At 34.7% G+C, this 16352-nt stretch overlaps 1 protein-coding gene across 1 annotated transcript; it reads right to left on the bottom strand.

Moving 5' to 3' along the window:
* Nucleotides 1-6357: 6357 nt before the first annotated feature.
* On the bottom strand, nt 6358-15258 carry LOC122017050 (autophagy-related protein 18a-like). Its single transcript, XM_042574520.1, has 4 exons — nt 14096-15258; nt 8826-9027; nt 6856-6982; nt 6358-6650 (listed from the first exon to the last, which is right to left on the bottom strand). Exons 1-4 carry the CDS (start codon nt 15101-15103, stop codon nt 6563-6565), a joined length of 1425 nt encoding a protein of 474 aa, XP_042430454.1. The 5' UTR covers nt 15104-15258; the 3' UTR covers nt 6358-6562.
* Nucleotides 15259-16352: the final 1094 nt, after the last annotated feature.

Below are 16352 nucleotides of genomic sequence, written 5' to 3' on the forward strand. Positions count from 1 at the left end.
ATCACGCTGCCCACTCCGCAACTGCGACAAACACAGTTGCCGGCCATGCCAGCCTTCTGCCGGTAGCAGCCGGTCCTTTCCGGTAGCATAAATCAGCCATCTTTAGGCCCGACGAGATCGCCGATAGTGATTCTGCCTGTCCTAGCCACCAACACATAGCCGGCCAGCCAGGACGCCAACAACAGTCACGGACTGCCATCGCTGGTAAATCCAGCGGTAGCGATTTTACAAATTGGGCACAACGTGTATGCTACGACACATTAGTCGTGCAAAACAACGACGGGATTTGGCAAAACAAGGAAACATTCGTACGGCAAATTCATAATTCGTCTATAAATATTTAGAAATAACTACGCGCTCTGATACCAATGTAGAAAATATATTCTAAATGCATGATAGACGAATTAATTAAATGCGGTAAAAACTTACAGCGATCTCCCGCAGATCTGCAATCGGCAATGACAAAACTTGCTATCGGAAGAGCGATCACAGGATCGGAAAGCCCTCCGCAATTCCACAAACCAAATCCCGCCGCCTTGGATGTTCTCCTCTTACTCTCGTCACACGATTGCGATTTCACATACCCCCTGAGCCTTGGACGGACCCCCTTTATATAGGGAAATACACTAGGGGCATAATGGACTTTTCCATTATGGATAGTGGGGAATATGGGCCACGTTCCCCACTCTCCCCATTTCCAACAGGATGAGACTGTTCCTGCCTGTGTTGCCTTGTGCACTGGCCGAACGGACAGGCCGCTCGACCTTTGAAACCTTTTTATCTTGAGCATCGGAAACCCGACCCCTAATCGGGTTGTTTGTCATTCGGTTCGGGGGATTCATGGCCGGTCGGCACGCGGTGCCCGGTCGGTGGGCCTACTTCGTCCGGTCGACCAGTCTCTGGGTTGAATCTCTCGACCTTTGACCTTCACGTGCCATTGACCCTCCGCCAACGAGGATCCCCCGTACTTATCACCGGATCAATGGCCTTTGTAAGGAGGGAACTAGCCTGGGCTATAGAGAAGAGGACATACTAGCTAATTAGAAAATTTATAATGGACTTTGGGTATTTGGGCTAGGCTAGCCCCCCTCACGTCTCACCTTTGGAATGCAATAATAGATACAGTATACACAAATTCTTAACAATTAAGAACATTTCTTCCCTATCCAGAATACATAATTTATGATAAAAAAAGTTACTTTATTAAATTTGGATATCCACTTTTTACTACAATATATATCAGTTTCTTTATTTTTTTCTATCTGGTATAATATTTAGGAAATGGAATCTATTCTCTAAATTTAGATAAATACTATTTATATATGAAAAATTTAAAGAATGGATATGATAGTTGATGTAAAAATTATTTAATTATTTTATTCAAAATTTAAGATAAAATTTTTAAATAGAATAACTGTTGTAAATGCTCTAAATCTACTTCATAATTTATTAAGCAAATTACTCCTCAAGAAAATCAATATATTTTCTTCTTTATATACACATTTACAGAAACCTTTACCACATTTCAAGGTACAGTTGCAAATTTTGACTTAAACAAAATTTTATAATGAGCAAAGACATAAAATAATGAAAAATATGTGATAATTTCTTAACTATCAAGTCTTAGTTTTAATAAATTAATAGATAATTTTTTTAATAAATAATTATTTAAGAACATTGCATTTATAAGTCGTTTGTTATTAGTATTTTCTAATTTATCTTAATGATAGTTAAAATTTTTTTATGGAACTGAGCTAGTCACTCACATAGTTGATATAAACATTTCTTGATTTATTTTAATTGTCAATAGAGAGTTTTTATAGGGCTAAACCAGTCATTTATAAGATTAGTCAACATAAATAGAATAATACCAACTAAAAAAACTGAAAACAACCAATACAAATAAAAATACTATCATTGATATGAAGAATATTAAAATAATAAGTATTAGGCTCGAATTATGGGAAGCACAGCGCTATAAAAAGACTGCTTAGAGAGTGTAATGAAGAAGAATTTAAAACTTGTTGATGTTGTCGTCGAGTAGCATTGAGCCTCTATATATGTTTATTGACCAGTGTAACCTGGACGACCAACTTATAATTTAGTCCACCAAATTATGAAATTCAGAGACTTTATCATTCTAGTCTATCAACAAATCTGGTCAATCACTTTTCTATCTCGGTCGATTAAATTTAAGTTTCCATGCGGTGACAAATTAGATTTTTAAATTTACTCTCTACAAATAACTATATTGTAATATCATCCATTGATTGATCAAATGGTCGACCAATCTTATCATTTTGGTCGACTAATCTAGGCTGCTTTATTAGTTGCTCACTTTTCTAGTAGTCATCTAATCTTGCATTGGTTGACCAACTTTGGATTTTTATGACAACTTAATGTCTTTCTATCAAATCATTTTAATTTTATTAAAATTATCAACTTTTTAAAGGACATGTAGTAAATCAATCATTAATTAAAAAAATTATTAATTAATTAATTAAAATTGAAATCCTATTGCTTAGCGTCGTACTTAGTGGCAAAAGGTAATTACGTTCATCCTTAACGCTCCTGCTAATATGTCACAGGACCAAGATAGAAGAGGTAAATAACGGATGACTACTAACCGACCGGCGTATAAGGAAAATATTTATTTTGATTATATCAAAATTTAAATATCAAATCATGTACTAACCATTTGACCATCCTGAAAAGATTCACTTAGCGTCGTACTTGATCTTAGAATTGTTAGTATTTTTATTACATTCCATCATTTGAAACAAACACAATGAGATAGATAAAAATAATAATACATAATTATATTGTATTAAATTCTATGCACTATCAGTTGTACCTTCCTACAAAAGTCCCTTTCACAAATTTAGTGCCTATCACCCCCAACCACTTACTTTCCAATTATGTTGATAAAAATGCCATATGGACCATATGTTGGGCCTTCAAATAAGCCAAAACTCTTCTTCTACTATGCTCCTGTTCAATGATGCGATAATGGTTATTTCTAACATCTTTGCTACATGTTGCTAGGGTTGTAAACGAGTCCAGACAAATCAAATTTCATGGTATTTAAAAGAAGGTAACTGAGTCCAGATAAGTCAAATCTAAAATGAATCATGCTGTTAAAACAGTTGTTTCAACTTGATTTAGATTTTTTTTTATAAGTTTAAACTTACTTTAAACTTGGCTTAAGCTTATGGTTTGCTTATATATTATCGAACTCTTAATTGAAACTTATTTGATTGTTTAAAATTTTTATATTTTTAAACTTATTTATTTCGTTATTGAATTCGGTAATATACATTTATTTGTTCATTTTAATATTTTTTTTAAAATTTATTTATCATATTGATAAATGTTTATTCATTAACATGATTTATAAATTTTGTCCATGAACATTATTCATGAACAATTCAAGATCTCTGTTCAACGAAGCTTATTTATTTAGTTTAATGAGTTGTTCAAACTTGCTTATTTAATTATGTATATACAATGAATATAAATAAATTCTTATCAAGTTGAATATTAAATTTATTCATAAATATTTAATTCATTTATAATCCTATCCATTACTCCCATTTTGGTCTATCCTAAGTCTAACAGAGTGCCATGAAGAGTTCTGTCACTAGAAATTCTAGATCATGCTCTCACTCCATTGTTCATTCTAAATCTCCTTGATGCGTTGATGTTTTCCTTTTATCACAGCCCTGGTATAAAAATACTTTGAAAGGGAATTTTAGTGCAAATTATGGGTTTAAATCGTAAAAATAACTTCTAGTAAAATATAAGATAAAATTATATATAATATGATACGGTGCATAATAGTAGGGTCCGGTCGTTAGAAGTCAAGGGGGCGTGACAGTCAGAAGTCAAGGAGATGTGATAGTCAGAAATCAAGGAGACGTGACAGTCTGAAGTCAAGGAGATGTGGCAGTCAGAAGTCAAGGGACGTGACAATTAACATACGGAGTAGGACCACCTGGGTCATCCAGTGTATAAAGGCAGGGCGGGGTCTATCAGTCAGGAAACCAGGTCTGCGGCATGACGCGTGATCAAGGCGAAGCCTGACCTGTCTTCACCGGTCGGGTTTCCTTAAGCTAGCCCGTGTAAACAGACTTTTCATTCTTGGTCGGGTTTGAATCATAAAAGCAGGAAGAAAGGGACTCCGATCGCACCCCTCCATCCATCCAGTCTGTTCATCACTTAGCGGACTGACCCGAGTTGCCTCGATCACTCGGACAGGATAGAAGGCGCTACGCGACAACAAGTCAGGGAATAGTAACCACCTGTCAAATAATAGCTACTGCATGTCAGGGAATATTCCAACGGTTGGGGTCATATGCAAATAAAACATTCCTCCAGGCTATAGGAGAAGGCCACATGTCCTCTACCACCCGACAAAGTCCTAACACCCGACACCCTCTGACAGGGGTCAGTCTTTAGAAGATATGCACTGTTATATAAAAAGGGATGTCCTCTCCCTTGCGCAGGTACACTCACTCGCACACTTGTCTCATACTTTTTTTTTCTTCCTTTGTACGCTATTCTTCTGGGAAAAAGTATCTGACTTAAGCATCGGAGGGCTTGCTCCGGGGACTTTTTCCCTGGTTCTTGGCCTTTAACGTTCCGTGTGCTTGTTTGAGTGTGCGCAGAGTTCTAGTATCGCCGGCTCAGGCCTAACAGTCCTTAAGGGCCACGTGGGGGTCTATTCTCTAAAGCTCGTACGACCGTAACATCACAATCTCCTCTCCGTCAACGTCTGCGACACTTCATCCAGCCTTCATCCGACTTAGATTCCGAATAGGATCATAATAGATCCAGCATAATCTGATCGTTCCTCAAGCCCCCGCATTGATGGGAGAGTCCTCTTGGAAACTCTTCCTCTGTTTGGATCTTGTCTGATTGTTCCGTTAGCCTATCATGGAGTTCAACCTGGTGGGAATTTTCCTATCTCATTAGTGCTTGCTGAACACCTTTTAGCTTTGCCATTAATCTTCTCTTCCTATGAAATGGAAGACACTGTTGAAGGCATCGCCATTCCAGCATTTGAACTTGTTCCTCATACTAAGGATTGGTATCCAGCTTATCCTGACAATTCCGAGTTTCCTTGGTAGTTTCTTCAAAAATTCTATGCGACATCTAGGCTATCAGATATCTAAATGGTTTATCGATCGGTCTAGCTTCCCATCTTGATGAGGTTCTTAACCAAACAAGGTGGCGATTAGAGAGTATGTTCAGCAATACTCTGGCTGAGCATTATCATAAGATATACCAACATAAAGAGAAAAGGAAGGAACTTAATCTAGATTTAGGCATATAATGATCTCCCTATTTTTTAATAGGTAAATGAATACGTATACGAGATAAAAAAAAAAAAGCACCTTGTTTTGCCCCCACATTTGTAGATGAGTTGGTACTTGGACGTTACTTACCACCAGAATCAAAAAAGCAATTTACATACCTAAGTGGACATACACAAACTAGATTCAATCCGTGAATCTCGTTTTGTTTTAGTGGGGTAGGGTTATGGTGATTAGGCCTCTTAGGTTAGGCCCTCTCATATGTCTCCCTATAATTTTTTTTTTTTTTTTGGAAAGATTTGTGGGCTTCTTCCATGGAAGTGTTGACTTCCTCTCCGCTCACTTTTGGATGAGCATTCAAGGCCGCAACGATAAAATTATTATCATGTGATCTTAAGATCACATATTCTAATCGTGAAAATAACTCCTTACAAAAATACAAGGTAAAATTGTTGGTCCAATCCTTCCCTGAAATCTTTTATTGAGAGAAACTTTGTGAACCGGATTGTTCTTTATTCAAGGTCTAAAAATAGCCCTAGATATAATAAACTCGTGAAAGTGCTTTCCAGCCTAATTGTGGCTTTGTTGTGCTTTGTCACCCGATTCAAGAACAAATGCTCATTCTTCAGAGTTTAAAAAAGTCTATTGACGAAGCTTGGAAGAATATCACCAAGATGGTAGATCAGATGAAGTTCAGAAGAATTTCATCAAGATGAAAGATCTTTAGTTGCCTGTACCTTCTAGCAAACATGCCCAAAGACTCCATTTACCACGGCCCTCCTGAATGTTTCCGAGTAGGAATTAGGAACCGTTGGAAGTTCGAAGAGCATGAGATTACCCCAAACATCTTCTCAGAATTGTTCTGAATAAGCTAGGGATATCTAGCAATCAATTTGGGTACGCAAACACCCTCAGCCATAACGACAGATTTAATAGGCTCAGAATGTGTGTGCCAATTAAGCCATCATTTGTATAACACTCAACCTTCTTAATTTTTCCCTCCAATCAGTTTTGCTACACAAATCAGTTTTGCGACGCAAACTTGTGCAAAGTGCGATTGAAGAAATACTCAGAGTATTCAAGGAACAAAATTTAGAATCAGTCTTATACCTAGTACACACATTTTACTGCAGGAGCAAAATTTACATGCCCATACTGTAGTCTATATACAAAATTTTAACCAGAGATATAATTGGAGAATGGAAATCACAGAAAATCAACCATGGAGTGTAAAGCACATCATATTACTAGAGAGATTCTGGATTTAGGAAGTTGAAGCATTCCAACTGCATCATCTCTCCACCCGTAACAGGATCGAATTGGCACCGAAAGAAACTGCAAGAGCAATTCAAAGAAGCATGTCACTAGTAAAAAATTTATTTAACTCGCTAATTCGTCCAAGTTGAGCTATGTGGAATGTGGAAGTATAGTCTGAATTCAGACCATATTGGATGTTCAAATAAAACAATTATAGTGAGTGTAGGCATATATAATATGTACACAGAAAAGACATAAATGTAAAGCTTGGAGAAAAGTGTACCTCCCGTCTATACCAAGAATAACAACAGTATTCTTTTGGTGGCCAAATGCTGTTACATATTGTGAATTTTCTTGCAAACGGAACTGGGCCACCGACCATTCAGAGTGGAAATATTTTGGCAATACTCCTACAATAAAGGAACAGGTTAGGATAATGGGAATATCTCTCTAATTTATGCTAGAAGTCAATAGTGATGGAACAATTGTTAAACATGGATGCACCTATCCATACACAAAATCTACGTATCATTTATATGGAACAGGTGCTTATTTCTTTGGCAATCGAGCACCTATCCATATACAACTAAGCATTCTCAATAACAAAAGATAACTAAATAAGTGTAATGTTTCCTAAGTGTCATACTCTTTTCGGCATTGCTTCAGGACATATATTTCTAACTTAATATTTTTTCATATGAGCATTAAATTGTAATATTTGTAATGATTTGTAGACCATTTGAGCTAAGCACCATTAGCCTTCAATATTTAGTCTCACTACATCTTCCTGTTTCAATAATTCTAAACTAACCTGATCCTGATCATCTTCTCTGCCCTAAATATTTGTATCCACTTTTTTTCCTATTGTATATATATATTTATATGTCATGCTAGGGAAAGCTTTGATTTCTATCTCATGTCAATTTCCCATAAAAATAAAAACACAATTGAATGGGAGACTTTCTTCAAACAATGAATTGAGGTAATTATTCAATCAAATGATACTAAGTACAATTTTCATCTCTTCTCGACAAAGAATGGGGTATTTGTTTGCAATGAACTCAATTTCATGTGTATAGTCCCTCCAAAATTTCTTAATTAGTTGGAAGCAGAATAAGCATGAATCAAATTTTTTGAGGAATGTATAGAGAGAATTTAATAATTTGATTTGGTTAGACAATGCAAACATGTGATGTAAACCAGTGGACTTATTAGCACAAAGGCTTTTTAAGCATGATTACATACCAGTACGACTCAAGATTTCATACCTTGATTAACATATGCCCATGTTTGTCATATTAAGCATGATTTTTAAACTAATGAGCCTGATTAATGGCAACTTTTGCAATCTCAGTTCATAAGTAATATATTAGAAGTAATGTGTCAATGAAGGATAATAATTAATTATCAACTAACCCTCAACATAAAAGAACACTATATATTCTCCTAAAGAAAAACACCAAGGGGGCCTAGGTACACATTAAAATGCATCCACAACAACCAAAAAAAATGGAATGTAATGTCAGGTAGAATAAATATTTTGGTTTTGTTGGATTATAAATGGATTTTGTGAATGAAATATTATACTTAAGACATATGCACCAAATCAGGGAATTGTTTATCTATAGGTAGGAGTAGGACACCTTATTTTGGATGTTCCTAGAGGAGAAGATCCAAATGGAAAGGAAATATATTTCCATTGGAATACAGTTCAAATTAGTTTATCCAAACATCAATGTAGATCAGATCAAGAATTTTAATTTTCTTTTTGATCACATTCCACCATACTGAATATATCATAGTAACCAGTATATCTAAAGTTTATCTACTCTATTGAGTATTTTTCTTTACAAAATTTACCAGTATCTCTAACAATATCCCTTGTCCATGACTCCATCTTTGATAACACAGCAAGGTAAAAGATAATCTTACTCACTGATCAAACACTATAGTTCACACAATTGTTCTTAGTTAAATAATCCTGCTCTGCAGAAAGGATATACAAAAGCCCAATTATTTATGCTTGTAGATAATATCACATTATTTTCACTTTCATTTTTCATGCAAATATTTTTGAAATTACAGATCAGAACTACCACGCCAAAACTAAAGAAAACACCTATTGCATTATTGAAAATGGAGATCACTTCCAAATTATAGGAGCCACCAACCATTAGATATAATATGGCAATAAATGGTTAAATATTTATGGAATAACAACTACATGCAACTCTGCAAGTTAATGAAGCTAACCTTTGATGAAAGAAAGATGTGAATTTGAAATTGAAGCATTTGGAACTGGTGCGGGGCGAGGTTTATCATTTACTGTCAATCCTAAATTAATCTTGAGACTGAAAACATGAACAGTTCCCTTGTCGCTAGAGACTGCTAGCCAGTGCATATCAGAAGAGAAAGCCAAACTATATATCTCTGCTCTATCAGCACCTCTTCTTACCTAATTGAAGAAGGAAAAAGGGCATCAAGTGGAGAACGAAGTTCTAGAAAAATTATGAAGGAACAAGGAAAGCTATCCAAATTGCAACAATTTGCATTCCACTAGAAGAAGAGTTTTATCTGTTATGAAAATACCAGTCATCCACTCCTGCAAACAATCTCTAGTAGCAGAAACTTAAACTGCCCAGGATTCCTAACATAGCAACAACCAAATTGCAGCAGCCCTTAATCAAACATATTCTTGCCATCAATCCATTAAACAAAGAAAATTAAAGAAGAACAATCACAACAGTCATACACCAACTCTCTGACTAATGACATCCCATGTGCCATTCTCCAAAATCAGCATAGTAGTTCATATTTAGTGTTGTTAATAAGGATTAAAATGTTGTGTTGACTTGTGGCATGACCAAAATATACTATGATGATAAACTGCCAAAACTCAATAGTAACTATCATCTTTAATCCTGTTTTACTATGTTGTATCTATCATTACGACACACAGCATACTTTTTCACACTATGCTTTGACACACATCACGATAATACAATATAGTATTACATTATAATTTTTGTAATATTAGATAATATTATTCATTAATATCTTTATAGTTTGTAATTATTGTATGTTATTTTAAAAAATAATGCCACCTATAATACTATATTTAAATATAATTTTTTTTTATTATTTAAAAATTATATTATATAATATTTATAACTGTATTTGTTCTTAAGGTGACATTGATCTTTTTTCTTTTTGATCTTTTAATAAAAATATAATAATATATCATACAATAAATGTATGATAATATCATAAAATACTTCTTATTAAGTATGCAATGTTGTATACCATATATTATTAATTTAAAGATATATAAAATATATTAGCATTTCATCATATCATTAAATATAATAGCATTTGAAATTTTTTATATTACATTATATTATATCCTATTTATGTTATATTTCTTAAATTGTATTATATCACATCATTAATAATCAACCAAATAAGTTTTTCATTGTTTTTCTCGCCATAGATACCAGTTCAATTTTAGTACCAAACAAGTTTTCATAATTTTAAATTCTTGAAAAGAGATTCATTTTCACTCTTCAAATTCTCCACTTAAATAGAATGAAAAAGTGAAAAAATTCCATGAACAAAACATCCCCTAAATAGCACATTTGTAAACCATTGGTTCATGGCCTGCCAATACTTGAATTTTGACTGTAGGATCTTCCAATCCTCAAACAACTCAAATAGACCTATAGTTCAAATTCCAACTAGGCAAAGGATCAGGTCAAGATCTTATTAGCCTACAACTTGATCCTACAGAAACATAATTATTCTTAGATAGCATTTCCATCATAGTAACCTTAATGTGTGGCTACTTCCAGTCTTACCTTATTTATCTTTTGAATTAGTGGAAACTAAAAGTAAAAAAATGATATCACTTATTTATGCTTATTAGATGAATAAACTTCGTTTCCTTTCGACAACCAAAATTTGGCAGATATAAAATGGATGTAGTTTAAACTATTTCCTTTATTTTCTTCCTTCCAAGTAAACAAGAAGAAATGATAATTTCTTTTCTTTTTTTTGTTCCTGCCTACTTTTTTCTAAATAAACGCAACATAAACAAAATGCACCTATATTCCAACAGATATTTTACATATTGATATAGAAATATATCATCATTAATATTGTACCATCTAAGATGACTTTCAATTGTTGAAAGTTTGTTTGCCTTTTGCCATTGTCATTCATCTTTGTTTGTCTTTGCTATAAAAAAGTATTGAAACAATATCAACTATATTGCCTGGTTCATATATTTACAATATGATCAATTCTAATTATGCATCAATTACTATAATGTTAATTTTGAAATGTACACAAAAGTACTTGCAAATAAACTTGGGAGAACAAAAAATTCAAAGTAACGCTCCCTTTTACAAATTCATCAAAGGAGTGCCCCTTTTTAATTTATCGTCAAAGGAGTGCCCTAGGATGACCCATCTGATGTGGTTTTTGCCAAATTCACCTTTCTAAATGCATTGCACCTTCACATATCCACTTAAAATAACCAGATCGTCATCCAACTGGATGAACAGTCTAACACCCATCTAAGCAAACTCAAATTTGTTGTATAAGTTGTAAATTAAAAAACAAAAAAGTATAAATTGTTTATCTGAATAATAGAGAACAGATTAATATAAATTTTTAAAAACCATCATACGAATTATAAATTACAATTATTAAAAATATAATTTAAAAAATAAAAAATATATATAAAATAGTGATGTAATAACTCTGGTTGAAATTGTTACAGTCATTTTAGGCTCAATTTTAAAACTAAATATATAGATGCACTCTAGTGGATCATTAGAGTTCTTTTATGTTTCTATTTGTGACAACACAACTCAAAAAAAGTCATATATTAGTTTTGGCCAAAGTGATTTATATAGAAGACCATCTGAATTCATCAATGCTTTCAGAGTGAACAAACAACATAAAAATGACCCTATAGCACTTTTAGTCCAAAATTATTATATGCTATTTTCTGCTTAAATTTTAAATTTGAATATATAGATTCACGTGGTAATTTGGTTCAAAACTTCAGACCAAAACCTCCAAACAATAATTTTCTATTTAAAATTTGAACCTGAATCTATAGATGCACTCTAAATAGCCATTAGAGTCCACCATGCTTTCAAAGTAACTAAACAACTAAAAAATGATATGTAGCAATTTTTATCTAAACCTGATAAAATTTTAAATCTGAATATATAGATGCAATTTAAAAGGTTATTATAGTCCATTTATGACTTGAAATTAACCAAATAATTTTAAAATTACCATATACTACTTTTGGTCAAACTGTGACACAATCATTTCTTAATCAAATTGTGAATCTGAATATATAAATGCACTATAGCAGGGCATTAAAGTTCAACTATGCTTTTAAAGTACCCAATGACTTAAAAATAAACAAGTAGTAATTTTAACCATCTAAATCACAGTTCTGACTAAAATTATTCACCAAATTTGTTACATAAACAAAACTGCTTCTTAAGTTTAAGAGTTTTGTCCGGGAAATACTATTGTATCTGTGCATTAGTTTTGGACATCTAGGATTTTTAACGAGTCAAACCTACTAGCTCTGTGTCTAAGTACATCTGTGTAATCATTTTGACTAGTTAAAAGTGTTACACAGATGGTTATCCCTGCTATATGATCATTTTTGAGTCGTTTGTTTACTTTGAAAGCATAGATGAACTCTAATGGCCGCTTAAAAGGCATATCTATCTATGATTCAAATTTTAAATTGAAATAAACATGTACGTTTTGGTCAAATCTCCTGCATGGTGATTAAGTCATTTAATCACTTTGACCACATAAATGGACTTCAATGACCTCCAAGAGTACATTTACATATTGAATTTCAAAATTTGAACAGAACATGACCATGTAGTTTTGGCATTGCTACTTTCTATAATTTTTAAATTTATTTTTAAAAAAACCTACTTTTAAATATTTTTGTCAATTAATAATTCATATAATAGTTTTTTTAAAAATCATATATATATATATATATATTATTTTTATTTTTTAATTTACAACTCATGTATCTATTTTGAACAAACCTCTACTGCCACATGAGTTGGTTTAGGCCACATGTCACAGCGATTAAATGGCCAATGTAGTTTTTTAAGAGGCATTAAAGGTGCATCGGATCTGGTATAGCATCTTAAGGCACATTTTGATGATAAACTAAAAAGGAGTGCCCCCTTGATATTTTATAAAAAGGCACTATTTTGATCTTTGCCCAATAAAGTTATATGATATATCATAAGTATAATATATGAATTTAAAAAAATTGTATTTTTATAAGTAAAAAAAATCACAATCCTATGCTTAGATCATCAAATTTAGGATCTTGATTTTGATAACCTCCGTCAGTGTAAAAAAAAAATCTTTATTCACAAGATATTAGTTTATAGATATTTAGAATCCTAACCATAAAAAACAATATTTTTTTCTTCAATGGATTACACGTTGCTACAGCATTAGTTTTTTACATATAGAAAAAAAACTTTTCTTGTATAACTATGCTACATGAGATTGGATGAACAATTTCATATTGGTTGCACAAGAGTACAATGAGTGACATAGTTTATCATGTTCAAGAAGACCAATGAAGAATAGAAGCTCATTGTGAATCATTTAATTGGAGCAAACTGACTTGACATGTGCAAACTTCAAAGGCCATTCTAGGTAGATAATTTGATTCAACCTTAACCATGTGAATCAACAAGAATAAAATATGAATGATGAGATGACACTTCAATTTTCACTGATTTAATGTACAAGTGATATGCCAAAATTGAGAATCAATCATATGCCTCAGTTATAGTCGTTTTGTTTGATACAAAAAGCTTAACCAATATACACAATTTGATGGCATAATTCTTAGAATAAGATACCTCCTACTCGGAGCAATCAAACAATGTATAGAATTTAGTATTAAGATGGTTTCATATATTCCAATAATGTGAAATATAAATAAAGTGATGACACTTTAATCTTTACTGATTTAAGTGATATGCCACAATTAAGAACCCATGAAGTGCCACAGTTATGGGTTTTTGTTTGATACAAAAAATTCACCAATAGACACGCAATTAGTTGTCATAATTCTTCAAATATGAAACGAGACATCTCCTTATATTCCCACTTGGAGCAATCTCGAAAATAATGTATTTGGTTTTAAAGGATTTATGGTCTTTTTTCTTTTGAACTAAAGGAACAGGTCCATCAAATTGAGTATAAATTTTAGAATTCAACAAACATCGTCATTACAATAGTTTCATATATTCCAATTGTGCTTGGCCAAAAAAAAAAAATTATACAAAATCTTTAGTTTCATCACAATCATTCAGATAAAGGGTCAACAGTTTTCATTCAAAAAATTACTAAATTGATGTAAATGATTGTTACTAAATGTAGACACAGAAACTGATAGAATTCTATAGGACAAAAAAAGAAGAAGTTAATAAAATGAAAGGTCTTACTTCTTGAAGAAGCTCCCCATCCACTGAGCTAAATATCCTAATAAGAGTGCCCTTGGAACTTGCAGTTGCAATCAATCGCCCATCCTGTGACAGTGCCAAACAAGCAATCCTTGAATCGTGTGCCATAATGAACTTAGTCTGCCTCGCCCCATATTGTTCAATCCTGACCTGCCCCTTCTGACCACCAGGACAGACCAGCACCAGCGATCCCTGATGCTGTGAAACGGTGCATAGACCCTTGGGATTTGGCACTGTCTCAATCTGATGCACCAACTTAAGGTCAGTAAAATTGTAGACGAATATGTTTTGGTCGAGCACGACGACGATCCTGTCCCTCCGTAGCCGGACAGAGAGGACCTCCGACCGAAAGGAGAGCTCCCCAATGCACTGGCTCTGGTGATCATCCCAGATCATCACCTTATTGGGCGGGAAGCACGGATTCGGCCCGCCGCCAACGAGAGCCAGAATGTTGCATCGGAACAGCATCTCAACTACGCCGATACCCCCTCCATCAAAATCTCGGCGGAATATCTCACGAAACGGATCGCAGTTGTAGATTCGGAATCCCCTATTGGTGCCGGCGGTAAAGCAGCCGTGGTCCTGGTTGAAAGATAGGTGTAGAAGCGACAGCGGCACTGCGTCGTCGTCGTCGTCGTATGTAACTACCCTAGGCGGGGAGGAGGGCGGGACAGCGAGGACCGGAGGCGGCGAAGGAAGCGAAGTGGCTGGGGCAGCGGAGTCGAGGATCGAACGCAAGGCAGCAGGGGAGGGCAAACCCTCGTAGGATTCAGACTCCTGCAGGGAATTGGCGATTTCGACATGCTCTTCTCCGGGATCGATCGATTGGGGTGGCGACGGGTGAGGATCCACGATAGGAGGTGAGGCAAGCAGAGACGAAGAATCAGCAGCGCGGTCGGAACTCGACCGTAGCAGAGGACGGGATACAGAAGAGGGGGACGGGGAGGGGGAGGAAGGAGAAGAGAGAGGCGGATTGGAGAATGCAGCCATGGACGGGGGAAGACTAGAAGAGGGAGAATTTTACGGGATTGGAACTTTGGAAGGTAAAAGGGATCTCGCGGTATTTTGGACCTCCCTCCCTAGTCCACTTGTTTCGCGAGATCGTCGGGCTGGCGGGGACGAGTAGTTTGTTGGCTGTGGGCATAGTAAGCGTACAGTAGGGTGTTTATAGTGGAGAGGTTCGTGTTCGCGCCGCTATATGTGCATTTACCAAACGTGCTATTGATGAATCTTTTTTCATCGACGAAGGGTCATCGTGTGGGGCTGTGGCGGTTATGTTAGTGTAATTTTTTGAATTAAAATTGATTAGCTTAATTAAGTTAAGATTAATTTAAACTTGAATTTTGATATTTGAATAATATATACATGTGAATGGAAAGTCAAGTGAATAAAGGTTGACCGAAGATTTAACTCACAAAGTCTGAACTGGAAATTAAACAAATGAGAAATCCTAACTGAAAGTTAGATAATTAAATAGAAGTCCTAGTGGGACTAGATAAATCTAGTTGGCAAGTAGGTTAAACCCTAGATGAGTTAGCTGGTAGTTGACCATGCATAGGTGAAATCCTAATGAGACTAGACAAACCTAGTTGGGAAGGTTAAGTGTAAAGCGGGTTAACTGGGAACTAAACACTTGGAATGAGAGAAGTTATAATTGAGAACTAGGTAAGGAAAAATCTAAGTTGGCCAAGTGTTGATCAGACACTTGATAAAGAAGTAATAGCAGATCAAAGTTGATTGTATGCTAAGCAACAGAAAGTCCCAATAAATCATGGAAGACTTCGGGTTGGGCAAAGGAACCCTAAATCCAAGTTTAGGGAATTAGGGCAGGGCAATCGATTGGTCCAAAGTCAATCAATTAAGTAATCGATTGAGAGATATTCTTGTGAAATAGAAGGGCTCTAGATCGATTAGGTAATCGATCTAGCTTGAAGCCAATCGATTGGGTAATCGATTAAGAAGTTCCTTCTTCATGAATAGAAGCACTCTTGATTGATCAGTTGATCGATTAAGAAGTTGCTTAATCAATTACGATTATGGCATAATCAATTGGGAGATTTCGCAAATGAAGAGTAGACTTCTAAATCAATTAGTCAATCAATTAAAATGTGCTGAATTGATTGGTATGCCTCACTAATCGAGATGAGATTTGAAAAAGAACCATTCTACAGGTGTTCAAATGGTCGGCTGACGTGACAATCGATTAGGCAAAAGCTGAATCGATTGGCAGTGTCGAGAG

Source organism: Zingiber officinale, chromosome 8B, assembly GCF_018446385.1.
Source record: "Zingiber officinale cultivar Zhangliang chromosome 8B, Zo_v1.1, whole genome shotgun sequence".
NCBI lineage: Eukaryota > Viridiplantae > Streptophyta > Magnoliopsida > Zingiberales > Zingiberaceae > Zingiber > Zingiber officinale.

Bases quoted from the DNA above. Each gene is read 5' to 3' on its own strand.
- LOC122017050 (XM_042574520.1), bottom strand. From the start codon at position 15,103: ATGGCTGCATTCTCCAATCCGCCTCTCTCTTCTCCTTCCTCCCCCTCC. The intron at 9,028-14,095 runs GTAAGACCTTTC...TTCTTCAATTAG, and splicing joins ATGGGGAGCTTCTTCAAGAA to GTAAGAAGAGGTGCTGATAG. The intron at 6,983-8,825 runs GTTAGCTTCATT...CCTTTATTGTAG, and splicing joins ACATCTTTCTTTCATCAAAG to GAGTATTGCCAAAATATTTC.